This window comes from Dicentrarchus labrax, unplaced genomic scaffold, assembly GCF_905237075.1.
Source record: "Dicentrarchus labrax unplaced genomic scaffold, dlabrax2021, whole genome shotgun sequence".
Lineage (NCBI taxonomy): Eukaryota > Metazoa > Chordata > Actinopteri > Moronidae > Dicentrarchus > Dicentrarchus labrax.
In genome coordinates, this window is record NW_026136722.1 from 11,997,036 (window position 1) to 12,014,686 (window position 17,651).

The following is a 17,651-nucleotide window of genomic DNA, read 5'->3' on the forward strand; positions in this document are numbered from 1 at the left end:
AATTAGCATTTGAGTCTTGCAACCTCAATGGTATAATGCACTTAAAAGCATATTTAACATATAATTTTTGATTTAGGAGTGCAGAGGTATGCATGTCCTTTTATAAAGAAGTTGCATTAAGAAACACACATCATATTTTATCCCATTATACAAGTAATGAACCAGAATCAGAACTGATAGTCTCCTCTCAATCAATGCTTGCATTCACAGCCAGCTGATGTTTTACTTGTTGGATCGGAAACCAACCATAAAAATAATGCTCGGGTGCTGCAGAAAGAAAGCACAGTAAAAAGAAAAACATCTACTAAACTAGACTGCAAGAGCTGTTCTTTTATTGCCCAATATTAGCAAACCTGAGCAGCTATTGCCATGCGGCTCCAGTAGGCTGTATCAGTGCGGTGTTGCTGTGAATGTGACCTGTATGAATGATAAGCAGGTTATCACTGAGAGGATGATTTATGCTCCCTGAATGAATATTTGACAATAAACTCAACAGGTTGCTCAAGAAATAAACAACAGAACAAATATGTCAGACTGAGAAGTGAGTGGAAATACATTACACGATGATAAAACTGTATTCGGGGCCTGATGACATTCAGATTTAATTAAAAAACAAATTAAACAATAACTTGGAGCTATGATCTTATGGGCCCAGTATTTTCATCCTCTTTGTTCAGTGGACCCTGAAGGTAATGGCACGTCTATTGAGTCCTTATCGGGCAGAAATTGAGCTTAAAGTCATCTGGCCAGACAATTGACGGTGTGACAGGACTATGCCCTTTCTATTACTGTCGCTCACCCTTCAGATGGAGGTGCTAGGAGGTAAGAGGCAGTGAAGAGAGCCCTTCTTCCTTTCAGCAGCCATCAGGATGAAAGGTTTTGATTAGCTGTTATTCTTGTGGTCCCACCGAGCCTCAAGGAGCAGAGCTGCTGATAGAGCTTTCCCCTGATGGGCAAATACACAACTGCAGTACACTGGTCATAAAACTCCCTTTTTTAACATATATTACATATATATATATATATCATGTTGTATAATATAATATATAATATGTTATATAATATATTACATATTGTTTGTGACATTTCCCAGCAAGCAGAAAAAAATGACTTTGTGTCTGGGTCTGTCGTGATTTAAGAAATAACAGAAATACTCATCAGTCTATGAAGGACAATGGAAATGAGAACATTGTGAAGAAATGATGGGGTAATTCTTTAGACCTACTGGCATTAAAATAATGTGTTTTTCCCAGCTGCTGGGTTTATTTCTGTAATATTTGTCTGTAATGCTTCAGGCACCCCTGAAATATGTTCTTATACCTGCAGCCAGTCTACCCAGAGTTCTCAGAGGGATCCACCGAGGCTCGGTGGACGCTGTGTCAGACACATTTAGATTTCTGCCTTTCATATTTCCACCCACACAGTCACCCTGCACAGTTGCTGGTGAATGCTGCTGAAACCTGCGATTTTCCCAAATACAGAGAGGAAGGAGGAAGAGCTCTGAAGGCAGATCACTGCAGCATCATTTATCACAAATTACAAACGCACAAATGAAGGAAAAGTTCTATTTCTTGTGCCTTTATGTGGGTTGTACGACTGAAAATGTAACCGCTCCCTCTCACTTTATTGCTCGTGTGTAGAATAGGAATATGTGTATTGAAATATACAGATTCCCTGTAATCTACATGTAAAACTAAATTTACATGTTCTATGATTTATTATGGCTTTATTTCAGTATAGGAGCAACAAAGTGTAACCAAATAGGGTATGTCACAGAGCTGTTTATAGCAGGATTAGTCATAGAAAACAGCCCACTCCCCCCTATGACAGTCTATAAAACAGTAGAACATCTCGATAGCCCAGGAAAAAGCTACTCGTCTGCGTTTTGCTTAATTCAGAAGAGGGGGAAAGCCACTCAGCCTGAACGGTGCTCCTGCTTATACACCCAAACAAGATTATATTATAGTAAGGATTTAAATTCCAAGCCAGAACACGCACCCTTATCCCCCTGAAATAAGCTTGGGTATTGTTACACTCTTCATTTTCATCTTTTCCAGTCGATCCTCTGTGTAACTGTATATCACTGTGGCACCACAAAATAAGATAACAATTTCTGTTTATGGGAAATAAAACACAATGTTTAGTGCAGTGTTTTTGCTCTGATGCACATAGAGAGTTTCTTCTAAGCTTTATCCATGAAGCCAGTCTCATTTTTTGGCTACAGGTACTTATTTATTGAACATCTCCAGCACACAGATGTAATACATTGACTGTAGCAGTGTAATGAACCTGGTTTATACTTCTGTCTGTCAGGTTGAGAGTTTAAAATGTATTATATAAATATATATTATTATAATTTCCACCGTACACCCAAAAAACTCATCTCTTCAAGAAGTATCTCACACGTTGAATCATATCCCCCATCCCCTATCGTCCTCCTTAACATTAATAGCTTACACTTTTATCTAGAAGCACAGCTCTCATTCCTCTCATTTCCTTCGCTGCCACTTATCTCTTGCACGATCACCATTGAATTACAACATATTGTGAGAACACTTCATCTCTGACCAGTGCATTCTCTATTTTTGATCCAAGAATTGAAGCTTATTTTTCCCTCAACTCTTTCTATATTATATTATATATTATATACCTTTATAGTCATTATTTGTGTGTATAAATGTAAAACAAAATGTAACACTGCTCACCATCAAAATTTAAAACAAAGGGTTGGCGCTGGCTGTCTCTCGCCAACTGATAAAAAGGTATTTTAATACAGTGATTGACACAACATGATGATTATCAGACTGTTTCTTTTATTCATTCTTCATCTATATTTGAAATATTCCTAATTAAAATCTGTAAACTTTCACTGTAGCTCTTGTTTCACCATTAACAAATTTGACACCAGCGACTATGAAAGTGAAAGCATGGAACAAAAAAAACCTTATGGACATTCTGACACTTGATTCCACTCTCCAGTTGCCATCATAGCTCCACAGTGCCATTAGTAGAAGTTCCTAGAAGCTCTGAAATCTATTTATCTCGTCATTTGAAGACTCACTGGTCCTCAGCTTGTCCCTAAAGTGAAACCTTGCCTCCCTGATGCAACATTACATCCTTTCCTAGCTAACTCCTCCTCTGCCTTCAACTGAACTTCAGGAAGATCTGATTGGTTTGGAGAAAAACACAATTTGGTGAAAATGAGGTGAAGAGCGGTGGCTCGCTCTGATGCTTCTGAGCACATCACAGAGTCACTTCTGAATGATCGTGCTGTTTCATCTTGTTCAGTCCGTGGAAGGTTTCTGCAGCTCTACTCCAGCATTAGCTTTGAATCAGCATCAGTGTGTGTGAGTTACACACATGCACACAACGTGGACAGAAGGACAGTCCGCCCCCACCACCGCACCTCCACAGAACAAGAAAAAGACAATCTGAAGTTATTTCAGGAATCCTTTTAACACTTCATATAAATGACCCGATAGCCTGCTGAAACACTGTTACATATTACTGCAACTCAACCACGTCTGAACATGCCTATATTTTACCCTCATCTTCTTTTCTCTTTCTCTCTATCTCTCTCTCACACACACACACCCACATTCTAGCACGTTCCATTTACTTTTCATTGTCCTACATACGTGTTAACACACACATGCAGACACACACGTGTCCATTAGCTGCCAGACTATTGCTCACTGTCAGGAAAGAGCTGTGGATTATTATTTCATAGCCCTCCACTGGCAGAAAGTGGATCCATTTCCCAGGATTCCCTGATGCCCGATGTGTAGACTCAGTGTGAGCCAGAGGCCAGACAGGCTGCTGATGGTCTTTCTGCTGGACATGCAGAATTCACTGCCTTCAGCGACTGGCTGTTAGCTGTAATTGTCCACAGGTTCAGTTTCATCTGTATTTCTAAATACTCTCCATACACACCCCTATCGCACCATCATTAAAATCCAAATGGCAAGAATGAATTACACACGGTACTTTTGGCCTGAACAACCGTCCCATCCACATTTTTCCGAGAAAGTAAGACTGCTTGGCATTTCAATTATTCCTCACAATATGGATGTATAACGTGGAGATCCATTTGGTGAGGTCGCTCATAATAAATCAGATGCTCACAAAATGAAGTGTGCGGCTGACTCAAGCGAGAGGAATAGTTTTTTCCCACACCACAATGGCGCACTCTGCACTGTGGTCCATGGTCATTTTGTCATCCACTGTATCCCCCTTTCAATGCTTCTTTTTTGAGGAAAATATATTTGGATTGGGCAAAGTCCCTTTTGTCACCAAGGAATACTTTAGACATAAAAAGAATTCATTCAATTTCAATTCATTTTATATTCATATACTAGTACAGTTATATACTGTTGCTGATGTTACTGAAATATTGGAAATGTGCTTACATTTCACAGAAAAATATTACCTGTGTCACATTCCCATGGTTTTATTTTTATTTTCTGGTCAAGGTTTTGTGCAGATAGTCGTGTGACCAAAAGCTTGTGCATTTAATAAAAGTAGAATACAGCACTGTGCGTGGGCATTTTTTCCTTTTGGTCAAGGTTTTTGCAGTGAAATGAAAGCAAACAAGTTTCTTTTGTTGGCATGCAAGAATTAAAAAACGGACTCCTGGAGTCTTTGTGTGCTCGCATTCTGATGAAGCTACTGAATCATGTGTTTAATTCAACTCAACTGAAAATGCATGTTTTTAATTTTAAAGGCCTGGATGTTTCCCAGAGAAACAATACTCTAATCTGTGATTCTGATAAACAGCCTACAAATGCTCTTTTAAGGTTTCTTCTAAATTTAAAACAGCTTTTTAATACAACACTGTTTAATCTGCTTCAAATAGGAAAATACAGTTGTTTCCACATATTCTTTCTGCTTCCAGTTACAGACAGCTTTTTTCCTGTTCATTTTCTAAGGTCGTGTACTACAACTGACAATTTTCTCTCAAGGAGACAGTACTGAATGTACTTCGGTACAGCTGCCCTGAGAGAAAATAATAATTTAAAGTTGAAATTCAATTGCAGATTTATTGCGTGTTGTAGCAGGGAAGTAAATTAAGCAAAGAATAACATCAGAGCTCGAACAAAGATGACACTGAAACTGTAAGCTAGGCTAAACGCATTTGTGTTAGTCAAAGTCATTTTGTCAGTGTCATCACATGTTTCAAGGCCAATTAGTCAACATGTATTGTTTTAAGTTTTAAGCTCCATAGGTTGTACATTGCAGACAAATGTAAAAGTTCATGTGTGAACTCTGCAGAGACACTGGCTAGTGAAAGAGTCTGTATAATTCAATTGGACGTCTGAGATTTCTGTTGTACTGAAACCCACAGTTAACGTTTCTGATGGTATTCAACCTGCACTTTGTTTGAGTCCTCAAATATCCCTTAAAGCTATAAATAAGACATGAAGTGTATTTCAGACATGCATATTAACATCAAGACTCTCTGACGCCCAGAATAAATGAGTATAAAGTCGTTACTAGGCCCTCTGTGACTTGACATTTTTGGCATGCCATATTTAACCCATTTTTAAAAAAATGCAACAAGCAAAAAAGAAAGTTCAATTGTTCTTTTTTCATTCAGCTGAGAAAACACTTCTAAAATTAGGCCTGCCTTGGCTTTTAAAGACACAGACAAAATGATTAAAGCCTTTCTCTTGTGCCTGAACTACTGCAATGCTTCTGTATGTGCCTTCACCAAGCTTCTGCAACTCAGCTCCAGTTAAAATGCAGCTGCTGCTTTTTTCTGAAGGCTACCTTCAAAAATTTGTTTAAATTGCTTTGAGATTTGTGGAAAGCATTTCATGATCGAGCATCAAAGTATATTTGTGAATATTTTTAGGTCCATTAGGTTCTTGGTCACTCCAATAATCAGGCTAAAGCAGATGGCTGAATTTATGATCCAGGGCCAGTACTGAAATATCTGATGCCCAGTCCAGTGTTGATACTTAAACACTCAGGTACAAAAACTACATGTTCACATTGTCACTTAGCTATTTAATGTACCCTTACGGACTATGTAATCTTGGATCTGACCACATTTGGTTGAACACATACACAGAATATTTATTAATACTTTTATCTCTCTTCAGTGAGATCATCTGAAGCAGCTTAATATCTTTAATCATTACATTCAAATTATTGTGTTGTTTGTGTTTAATTTCTTGCTGTTTTTTTTATACATTGGTTCAGAGCTTAGAATACTAGCTCAGAGCAATATTTCTTCACATCAAACCAAAAACGCAGTAGGTTTTTTTCTGTCCTGCTTGCTCGAAAATACAGACAGCTGGGCATGAGCACAGAATAATATAATGATTTAATTGAGGCAGGAAAGAAAAAAGTGAAAAAGCATGTGGACAAGAGGAATACAACCCTTTTGAGTGTCAGTCTATGTCTAAAGCCAGTAATTACAGAATAGACAGAAACCAGACTAAAGGTCTATAACCACACACACTGCCGTGTGAGGCTGTGAACTGTTGGTTTAGAGCGTGTCTGTTACGGTTATAACACTAGTTTTTAATTTATTATCAAAATAGAGGTAATATTTTGACATTTCAGGGGGAGAAGATAGAAAATGTTTTGCTGTGTGTTCATAGTAAGTCTCCTGGTAGGAACATTTCTTTCTGGTCATGTCCTTCCCTTCTGTTTCGATCTATCAGTGCAGAGGAAACACCACTGGGGAGAAACGAGAGAGTGCTTTCATGGGACTCCAAGGAAACAGTGGACTTTTAGTTAATTCTTAGTAGCACTACCGCTTACCCAATACATCTTTTCCTCTGCTACAGCGTACTACACAAGGATGGCAGCGACCGATTCTCTCTGGTGGCCTCCTGCTAATAAGCTCGATTCGCCTGAGGGGTGAAGCCTGAGGTTGGAACTGCCTGCGCTGTAGATCAGTCAGTCAGCAGTGGATGGAGCCAGTGGGTGGGATCATAGCAGACCTCCACCAAGACTCTCCACAGCCCCCTTAAAATGGCTTTATCAAAGTTAGTACAGTCCAGAGTGTCATCTTGTTTTATTCAGGTTTTTGTCAGTAGTTTGACACCTTCCTGGTTTTATGTCATACTTTTTGACCCATGGCCCCTGGTGAAAATGTAGCACTTACGATGCCAGTGTCCATAAATTGTTTTTGAGCATCAGACCACAAATTGGCAACAAGATGTTCCATTCAACAATGTATAGCTGTCAGTACCACCATTCATATTATTGAGAGCATCACTCATGAGAGCCCTCACACTGCGCTGGCAGGGGAAGAAAACTGTAAGCAGTGACTCTCCAAAGTTCACAGTACATTCAAACATCCGTCTGTCTCTTTTTTAGCTCCTTATCTGTGTCAGGGTCACCAGTAGCAACAAGCAGAGCAGTCCAGATGTCCTGTTTCCCAGCAGCCTCCTCCGGCTTTTCTCAGGGAATCTGAAGAAGCTTCCTGGTCAGCTGAGGCCATAATGAGTCCAGCCAGTATGATACTTCCTGGTGGGCAGCATCACGAATAGGAAATGTCTTTTTTAAATGCCTGAACGACCTCAACTAACCTTAACTCTTTTGAGTTCTGACAGCAGTGTCTTGACTAAGCTTTGGTTTGCTCTATCTTCACCACCACTCTGATACAAAGCTTATCGTATAACTAAGCATATTGGATTTCAGGGAAACCTGAACTCCTTCATTTGAGGAGTTATTATTGTACTCTCCATCTAAAAATGGGGCAATGATTCAGGGAAGAAAATATTCTCAGATGTGAACACACTTCATCACAAGCTGGTCCTTTCGTTATTCAGCTAAAACCACCTCCAATGCAACGAGGACAATAGGTTCATACATCTGCAGACGCCAAAATGAACCTTAATTTCACTGAACTAAACATTGTCTAGACCCCAGCTGCACCTTGATTAAAGTTTGACTCAAGTGTTTGACATCTATAATCAAGATGATGCTTGATTTAATAGCAAGAATTCACAAACAGCTCCGATTCTGTGTTTGATTACAGTTCAGTTGTGGCTAAATTCTGTCAGATTAGCATAAAAAAGAGGAAAAAACTCATAGACGGCATTTTTGATTTAAGTGGAATCTTATTTTGCATCACGGCTGACCACTTTCAGGGATGGATCTAGAGACACAAATTAAGATTAATTTGTTAAATAGCGTGTTAAAAAGGAAATTAATTTAATGATCTGTCATGGACACATTTTAGGCAAAGTTCAATGTAAAAAAAAAAACTGTCTGAAAAACAATTATTGATTTCTAATGCCATGTTTAGATATGTCTATGCAATGCTTTACTAATGTGCCACAATAATGTAATGTTTTGAGTTAAAATCTTCATAAATATCGATATATTTGATTGATTACTAAGTCAGCTTTTCTGCCACCCTCTTGCCACCCCAGAAATATTTCTCTACTTGCCCCTGAGCACACTGTCATAAATGCCACTAGTCAGATGCATTCATCCAAAGTGTTTTACAGTAGTGGGGGCCCTGATGGGAATAAAACCTTTTACCTAACAATATGAGTGCTCCCAAAGCAACAGGATAGTTTTTACTTTTGTTCCTCATCTAAAAATAGCCTACTGGATACAGAAACGCTGTGGGAAGGATGTCACTCCAGGGGGCATTTAGTCCTCAAACTTGCACCCAGTGAGCCAAAGTGACAATTTTCCACCACAAATAGGTAAAATGACAAACAGTGGCATTTTACATGTCATGACTGATCTTATAAGCCCCTCTCCCAGCTGACATCATTTGAGCAATTTTTTTGTGTGTTTGTTTTCTGTCAAGGAAATGCGCAGTGAATGCACGCATGGGGCCAAGCATAATGGATGAGCACATAAAAGGTTCCAAACCCTCCAGTGCTGACAAATCACTGAGGAGAACAACCACCCAACCACCATATAGATAGACTGGACTGGTCGAGAGAGAGAGAGAGAGAGAGAGAGAGAAGGGGGGGAGAGAGAGAGAGAGAGAGAGAGAGAGCGCGCGTTGTGGTGAAGCCAATGTTTGTCGTCGAACTCCAGCAAATATGAGGATGGGAAGATAATGGCCCACACTGAACAGGATGACTGAACCTCCGCAATTATCAGTTTGTGTCCTTTTATGATGCATTCTGACAAAACAACACCTGAAGAGACTCTGGACAGCAAGGAACAAAGGATCGCATGTGGTTTTTGGACATGCCCAACCATTCCTCGCACCATCCTGATGTACTGAGAAGGAATGGTTATTGAGTCCAATTTAACATCTTACTGAAATTACTGGATCAAACATCTCCATGGAGGAATTACTGGATACTTCTACGGTGTATGTGCGCACAGAGATGCCGTAGCTCTACATGAACCGTGATAGATTGAGTACTTTTATGGAAATTGCTTGGAAATTTCTGCTCAGCTGAGAGACATACGGGCAGCAATAATAGCACACACCACAGATACACACACACACACACACACACACACACACACACACACACACACACACACACACACACACACACACACACTGCAGCCAGCGCCGGCGATCTGTGTGTCTCTGCAATAAGTGGCTGATAAAAAGCAATAAATTCTCTAAAATAAATACAGCCATCCGCTTGTGCGCCATGGGCGACGAGGCGTCAAACTTCAGGGGAAGCGGCAGGACCGGTGTCTCATCACCAAAACCCAGGACTGGTGAGGATCACGGCAGAGCGGAGATTCTGGGCTAAATTAAAACTGATCACCACTGAAAACAATGAGATTAATGATTTTTGGATGACTTGTCAGATTACCACTGTGACAGTTTTTGATGTTATTCAGAAAACAAGATTCAGATCTGGGCTGTGCTGGACTTGGTCACTTTGATTTGTTCGCTCAGAGATCAAGTGGCAGGGAGGGACATGAAACGTTTTGTTTTGTGCTTGAAATAAACGAATACAGCCATATCATTTAATCAATAAGTTAAAAGGGGATCTTTATTATTTTTTTTATTTTTAATTTTTAATTTTTTTGCACTATGATGGAACCACCACCATGCTCGAAGAAGAGCCTGTCTCTGTCGCTCCCGGTTCCTCGGGAAGGACAGGCGACCCTAAAGCCTCCGCAGCATCTCTGGAGGCAACCCCGGACCCCGATCAAAATCAAACACCGGGGGTACTCCGACACCGACCGGCATCACCACCGGCACATTGAGCGCTCCGACGCCGTGGATACGAGCGACCGACCAGGACTGAAAAAGTCTCGGATGTCTTGGCCATCCTCCTTCCACGGGACCACAAACACATCCATCGGAAATTGTGTCGGGAATAAACGGTAGGCGAGAGAGAGGTGTGCATTCCAAACATCCCAATAATAGCCCATGACAGCCCACTAGGCATATGCGTAAACGGGGGGCTGCATTTTAATGAGTGCGTAATAACGCAGTGTGCCTGAAGGGTTAACTCATATGAAGCGTTTTCTTTCGGGAGGCGGGACGCGTGGGTTTTCGGTGCTGATGCGTTATGCGTCTTTGGATAGACTGTGTCAGATGGGTATGAAGCGCAAACCAGTCCGCCCACTCGAAACGCAGGAGCAGCATCTGTAAATACCAGTAACATTTTTAAGAGCATCCACATGTTCCACGTATTCGATAAGAGACACGAGGCACAGTTTAATGGCACCAAAGGTCTAGTGGGTGCGTTCAAGCGTGCAGCACTGAGATACTGCCATTGTTCGCACTCCAGTCCAGGCCTTTACCAGCCAGGGAGGTTTGGGGCCCAGTGGGCAGGGGACCAAAAGTGAAACCCCCCTGTTTACTAGGATATACCCAGCTGATGTGCCCTTTAGCAAGGCAGTAAGTTACTCAAAAGGTATGATCTCGACCTCTGACCCCCTATAGGTGTGGTGGATGAGGTGGGTTGAAAAGACACTCTCCTTATATGGTAGAAATAAAATATGACAAAGTTCTGAAGTGCTACCTGGACATGTGTCTCAGGGATGTCACACAGACGGTTTCAGACAGCATGTAATCTGCACACCACAGCTGCTCTCTGATCAGATGTGACAGGATAAAATTCACTGCATTAGGAAGAGGACACTGACTGACACTGGAGACAAACACAGCAGAATTATATGATACTTAAACTCCACCAGCTAATGACTCTTCCAGCACTTAAATCAAATTATGTGATGCATGTAATCAAGCAGATTAGATTTAAGGCATTTCATTAAGTGATTCATGGAACGATACAATTTTGATATGATTACTTTGTTCTTACACAACAATGGCTCCCTTTATCCTATTAAGCAGACACTGTGAATGCAGCACCTAGTTGTTTTTTATTGTTTTTATTGCGGCTTTTCTATATATGAGGAAAAGCAGCTATATCGGAAAAGCATATTTTAAAGAGCATCATAAAATTTACAGCCTGTTCAGTGTGGACAGGGGTTAGGTTGACTCATTTAAGTTATTTTTTACGCGTTCATAAAAGGGGGTGTCCTTGTTTCCGGAAGAGATTGAATACAGAGAGAAAGTTAAGGTTATAAATGCTGGTTTTCCAGTTCGCTTCCACTCTGTCCTTTGTGTGACCTGAAATCCACAGATGTTTCTGAGAGTGAAAGAGTTTACATGTTGGACTGTTTCTGACTCCCTTATAATCCCCCTCCCCTCCTCCCAGTCACCTCCTCCAAATGTGCTCCTTCCACAAGCGTAACACATTAAACAGGGTGATTATTAGACTAATAATACATCCCTGAGTGTGTGGTGGGTCTCGGGGGGACTGCTGGGGTCCTGTTTTTTTTATTTTTTACTCCTGTTATTATTTGTTTTCTTTCTTCCATTTTTTTTAATGCCACAGACGGCCTTCCCGGCAGGCCCCTGGGAGAAGGGCCAACTCCAGCTGACTGGAGGAAGGGCTGATTTGTATTTTAGTCCTCAGGACACGCTCTGAGGCAGTCCAATCTTTAGTGCATTGGGACTGACTCTGCCTGCCCTTCTCCTTCTGTGGGCGGCAAACCATGAGAGGGCAGAGAGAGAGAGAGAAAGAGAGAGGGAGAAAGAGAGAGAGATAATTTGATTCCGACAAGCTCAGTTCTGAGAGCACACCAAGCTGGCTCCAACTGTGTGTGTGTGTGTGTGTGTGTGTGTGTGTGTGTGTGTGTGTGCCTTAGCAAATCCATGAGGTGATGTGTACGGTCTGTGGGTGTTTGTACTACACATTGGTCAAGAAGGAGGGCGCATGGAGGAATGGAGGCTGGTAGATGAATGTTGTGTCATGAGTAGTGGTGAAATGCAGCATGCACAGTGTGTGTGTGTGTGTGTGTGTGTGTGTGTGTGTGTGTGTGTGTGTGTGTGTGTGTGTTGAGGTATTTCTGAGTGGGCTGTGTACAGGTTAGTGTCTGACCTGTAGCCCATATGGATTGCAATAGGCCATGTTTTATCTGTTTTCATATCAGTGGGAGGCCAGAGGGATTTCCGTTGTGTTGATATTATTTTCATTCTTTTCACATATTAGAGCGACTTTATATTCTGCCTCCTTACTTATGTCCGAATGAAAGACGCTTCGAGCTGTATGCCTCATCTCCTCACTGGATTTATCAGGCTTTATGAACATCTTTGTGGATCCAGCAGCTCTGTGTTATTAGCTCAAGGCTAACTTGCGTTGAGTCCTGCCTATAGAAGACAGCTCCACGCACATCTTCTCTCACTACTGCTCAGAATGCTTTTATTTACATGCGCTCAAGGTCCGGGAAATATAATTTCACCAAACCCAGAGAGATGGAAAAAGGCGTCCTATAACTAAGAGGTGCCCTCATGATCCTGCTTTTATTGATAATGTTTCTTGTGTAACTAAATAAGCTTTAGTAAGCTTTTTGTTCTGAGCGGAAAATTGAGGCTGAATACTCTTCTGCTTCAATTTTTTAATGTATAGATATGAATTCAGGATACGTTTTCAACAGTTTTAGCTTTGTGCAAATATTTGTTGCCATTATAAAAGCAAATATTGTGAGTTTATTGGCTAAGGAACGAGAAATTACTTTTTTGTGGGAGGGTAGAAAAAATAATTGGTCTTTAAATTGGATGGCCGGTGATCGACCCTGTGGATGACCTTAGTTTCTAAAGGAAGCAGGCTGTTCAATCACAGAAGAGTCGGTCAAGACCTCATCTGGAGGTTCAGAAGATCAATCAGCCTGTGTCCCGCTGGTGAAATTGTTTCGTACAAGGTTCTGAGAAAACAGATTGCACCGTGTTACTGTAATTGATACCTTTCCTTTTGAAAATGAAGCACTCCCAACAGTCACCAGTCTAGGGATGGATGGCATACAAGAGGGATTCTGGGTGCATAATTGTTTGAAAAATCATTGTCTGCGACTGTTTTCACTACTCTATTTCTGTCTCTATGTTGTATACCACAAAATGGCAGTCTTAGTGGCAATCAACTTCCCCCCCAAGAGTGTCAGTCTGCCTCTTCTTCCCACCCCCGGTGTCTTTTGTCAGTCCTTTTGTCAGAGGATGCTAATATGAGCGTATCAGTCATCAGGTCCCATGCCCAATACGCTCTGGGAAGTTCCAACACAAAAATGAATGACTGACACTGAACGAGTAACCACTCTTCCCGCAATTCTGTTGCTATGGTTACTTGTTTTGTGCATTTGTAGAATAGATTTCATTTACCCAAAAAAGGCAAAGCCTACAGGCACTTGATGGGCTTGACTGTATAATTTGTCAGTATGTAGCAGATCCCGCTGGATTTGCATCATGACTTGTATGTTTATAAGGTGAAAAAGTGAATATTAATATACCTCTGCTGATGTACTGCCAATATTTTAATCATAGCACAGAGCCGGTTTCAGTTCTGTTCAGTCCTCTGCAACAATTTCAAACCAAAGCCTCCCTCCCTCCCTCCCTCCCTCCTCCACCTACCACTTCATGCATTCTTTACACCTTTTTCCCCCCAAGCTGGGATCCAGGGCTGCTTTGTAAACTGGAGCTGCTCCTTTGCCTGCCTGACTGGCTGGCTGCCATAATAATTTAGTTCATAATGAGGTACAGCGCCAGTTAATTACCACAACAGCTGTATTTTGTTGTTGATCATACATTTCTACACTCCTGAAAGAAAAAAGTCGCATGCAGAGAGTATTCAGGAATTATCCCAACAAATGTGTTTTAATAGCGTTAAGTAATAGAGCTCTTATCTCATTTGTGTAGTGGAACCATCTGTTTAAGCTACAGATTGCACTCTTCTGTGAATACATTGTGCTTTCTCACTACTCTCAGCGCTAATTAGTATCTGGAGGCAGTTCATGTACTGGAACGGCGCTCACTATTGGTTGAATAAGGCAGATCCCAGAGACCTCAGGTAAAAACCCTCCGAGATCTTTTAGCAATGACACCAAACAGGTTGTCTGCGTGAAGGGAGTGCATACAGCATTTATCCAAGGTCCCTCTTTGTGTTTGTTCTCTGCTCATCACTTTGTCTCACTGGAGGACTCAATAGGCTCTCACAGGCTCCTCAGACACTCAAGACACTGGTAACCACATTTAGCACAGCCAGTTTGCTTCGTGAATTGACAGCAAACCTTGGCATCTTTGCATTTTAATTAATTTCACACTGAATCCTTATAAAGTGCCGACACACTAGTCATTTGTTTTTTTTTGTTTTTGACAAGTGTGCATGGGCAAGGATCCCAGCAAGAGGAATCAAAGTGAGCCACGGCACCAAAAATCCAAGTTGCCACCTGTCACCCACAAATTTCTCCTAGTGTGGTGCAACTAGTCTGCTTACATTTTGTCTATAACAACACCCCGTCCACATTTCTTCATGTTCATGTCCAATAAATCACCTTCATGGCTCTTTTTGTGCCACAGTTTATTATGCAACAGTTTCCTCTGCCTCTCAAGATACACACTGTGATGTGATAAGCCTCATGCTGGTCATTTGTCATCTCTTCTGATCTAATAATTGTTTGAATCAGTCTTTTGTCCATAAAAATTACAGTCTTTGATTGCTGCATTTCTCTCTTTTTGAGTCTCAGTGCTTCATTTTACCCTAGTGTAAATGGGGAGTATTGATTCCATCTCTATTTCTGTTCTCTGCTTTGTCTCTCTATTGTGTGGCCAGTCTCACTGGTTCCCTGTAGTTTCTGAGATTCTCTCTGATAGTCTTGTTCTTGCTTACAGCGGCATTAAGCACACAGTTTCTCCATCATAATCTATCATTTCATCCCACTCTCCTTCTTTTTGTCCACTGAGATCATCAGCTGCTTGCAGAGTCTCTCCCCCCTCGAAGCCATATCTGAATCTCAAACCTTCATATCCCCAGTGGTGGAACGGACTGCCCACCACTGACAGTGTGCAGTGCCTCATCTCTTCCTATATTCTTCTCCTTAAAGGTATTTTATAGTGATGTAATTTTTCATTCTCCATGCTCTAGCTAACTTGAAAAATCACAGACTTCAAGGGCAGAGCAGACACAAACACCCTCATCATATGGCTGGCAATGAGCTGTCATTAAAGAGGGAGTTCAAACAGACCTGTGCTTCAAAGAGCAGTCTATTTGAAGGGAAAACAGTTAATAATTGTGCTATGGGATGAAAATACACACTAAAAATGTTGTGAATTCAGAATAAACTTTTCCTTGGATTCATTTTTCCCCTGACACGAAAAATAAAGCTTTTTTGTACTAGTAGTAGTAATTTATTCTTAAAGCCCATAGGCGCTAAGAGTAACTAAAAGGAAAAACCTTTTTAGTGTAATCAAGTCACCCACTTCAAATCCAGAAAAAGGTCTTCATTGCTGAGACTCAGGAGAATTTAAATGTCAAAATGTGCAGTGTATTCAATTTCAAAATAAGCGGTAGTCTTTCACCTCTTAGCAAACAGCTCTGCTTGAGGGAAAACTCTAATATGATGCTCGTTATGTGGGAGATTTCCTTACAAGGTTGATGTGTGAACAAGGATATTGTGTCCATGTTGCGTCCCAGTGGATGAGACAGACCGCCATAATTCAGAAGCAGCTGGCAATATCTGATGCTGAGGCACAGAGTGACCCCACTGAGAGGACGACCCTTCTGAAATGTGCTTTAGGCTGCTGTCTTAGCGCAGATCTGTCTGAATGAGTGAGACTGGCGAACCCTCTGTCAGTTGTGTGTCAGCACACACACACACACACACACACACACACACACACACACACACACACACACACACACACACACACACACACACACACACAGTGGATTAGAAGGAACAAATAACATACACCTGTTAAGCAGAGACCCGTGTCAGACTAATGCGAGGTACATCAGGGGAGCATGGGGAAAGCCTCAAACTACCAACAAATTGGAGCTGAACAGGATGAAGGAGTGCGCCAGGAGACCACACTTGCCATGGACAGACAAAGATGAAGACTGCTCGTGCTCGTTCAACTCACTGCTATCACCATCTCATCTGAGGTATCACTTCCAGACCTGCTGCCCCAGGACAGTGTTCTTGCCCAAAATTACTGGCAGACTGTCAGCTTCACTGGATGATTATGAAAGAGTGTCAGTCCTGTTTAGAGAAGAGGGACAGATGGCATTAATAGTGGCTTACCATGCCACAGACTTCCTTACTGTACACTGTCGCCCAGTCCCAGAAAATTGGACCAAAGCTTTGTTCAGACCATCATTTTTATGTTCACAGTAAAAATCATACTTGTATATGCTGTGTATCATTTTATGATAAAACAGTGCTGACAGATGTTTCTCAGACAGAAATATAACAGGAAATGGTTTTGTTGTGCCCATTCATGGTCTGACTCAGCTCCGCTGCTGTTGTGTGAGCCTGATTGGAAAAATGCAGCAAACAACGGCAAATAATATTCAGTCGCTACCAAAACAATAACAGCATGAGGACTTGCTAAATGTGCCACTAAATATTTAATAGTGTGCTAATTTAGAAAGCAGAAAACCAAATCAGCCACCAAATATTCAGTGTCATGCTGCTGCTGGATGAAAATCTCGTATCTCGTAAGCAGTGGTGTAGGAAGTATTCTGATCCTGAGTAAAAGCAGCAGTAGCACGATATGTAAAAATATTGCATTACAAGTGAAAGTCCTGCAATCAAAGTAGTAATTCATGCATACAAAATGGCTCCATATAATATTATATATTTATATTTATATTTTATATAGATTATTACGTATTTTACTATTGAAGCGGGTCAAGATGGAGGAATTTTGACAATTTTATATATTAGTGGTTAGTTTAATCTCTAAAAAATACATTATATTTTATGAGATGATCTTATGTTAAGTAACTAGTAACTACAGCTGTCAAATAAATGTAAAAAGTACAATATTTCTCTCTGACATTTAGTGGAGTAGAAGTAGCATAAAAAGTAAAAGTAAAGTACACCACTGATTGTGTGCAGGAACAAACAAAAGTTATCTTCTTTTTAGCTGTATGACAAAACTGTTTTGAAACAATCCAGAAGATTTTTAAAGAAGTTGGATAATTTTTTTTTTGCCCTATAGAGTACGTGTAATTCTTCAGCAAATCCAATTTTTTGAAATATTTTTCCCATAATTGAAATTAATTTTTTCCAAAATATGTGACATTTTGAGGGCTTAAAGCTCCATGTAACATTGCCTATTAACATTTAACAATTACACGAAGTGCATGGTACACGTGTGCACACTACAGAATTTTTACTGTATGTTG

General features: G+C 40.8%; 1 protein-coding gene across 1 annotated transcript in view; it reads left to right on the forward strand.

The window, feature by feature from the left end:
- The first annotated feature begins 8,975 nt into the window (after positions 1-8,975).
- pde4a (phosphodiesterase 4A, cAMP-specific) overlaps positions 8,976-17,651 on the forward strand; it is a 40,947-nt gene continuing 32,271 nt past the window's right edge. Inside the window, exon 1 of the mRNA XM_051386759.1 lies at positions 8,976-10,284. Within this exon, the coding sequence (XP_051242719.1) occupies positions 9,989-10,284 (296 nt within the window). The 5' untranslated portion in view covers positions 8,976-9,988. The remainder of the gene's footprint in view (positions 10,285-17,651) is intronic.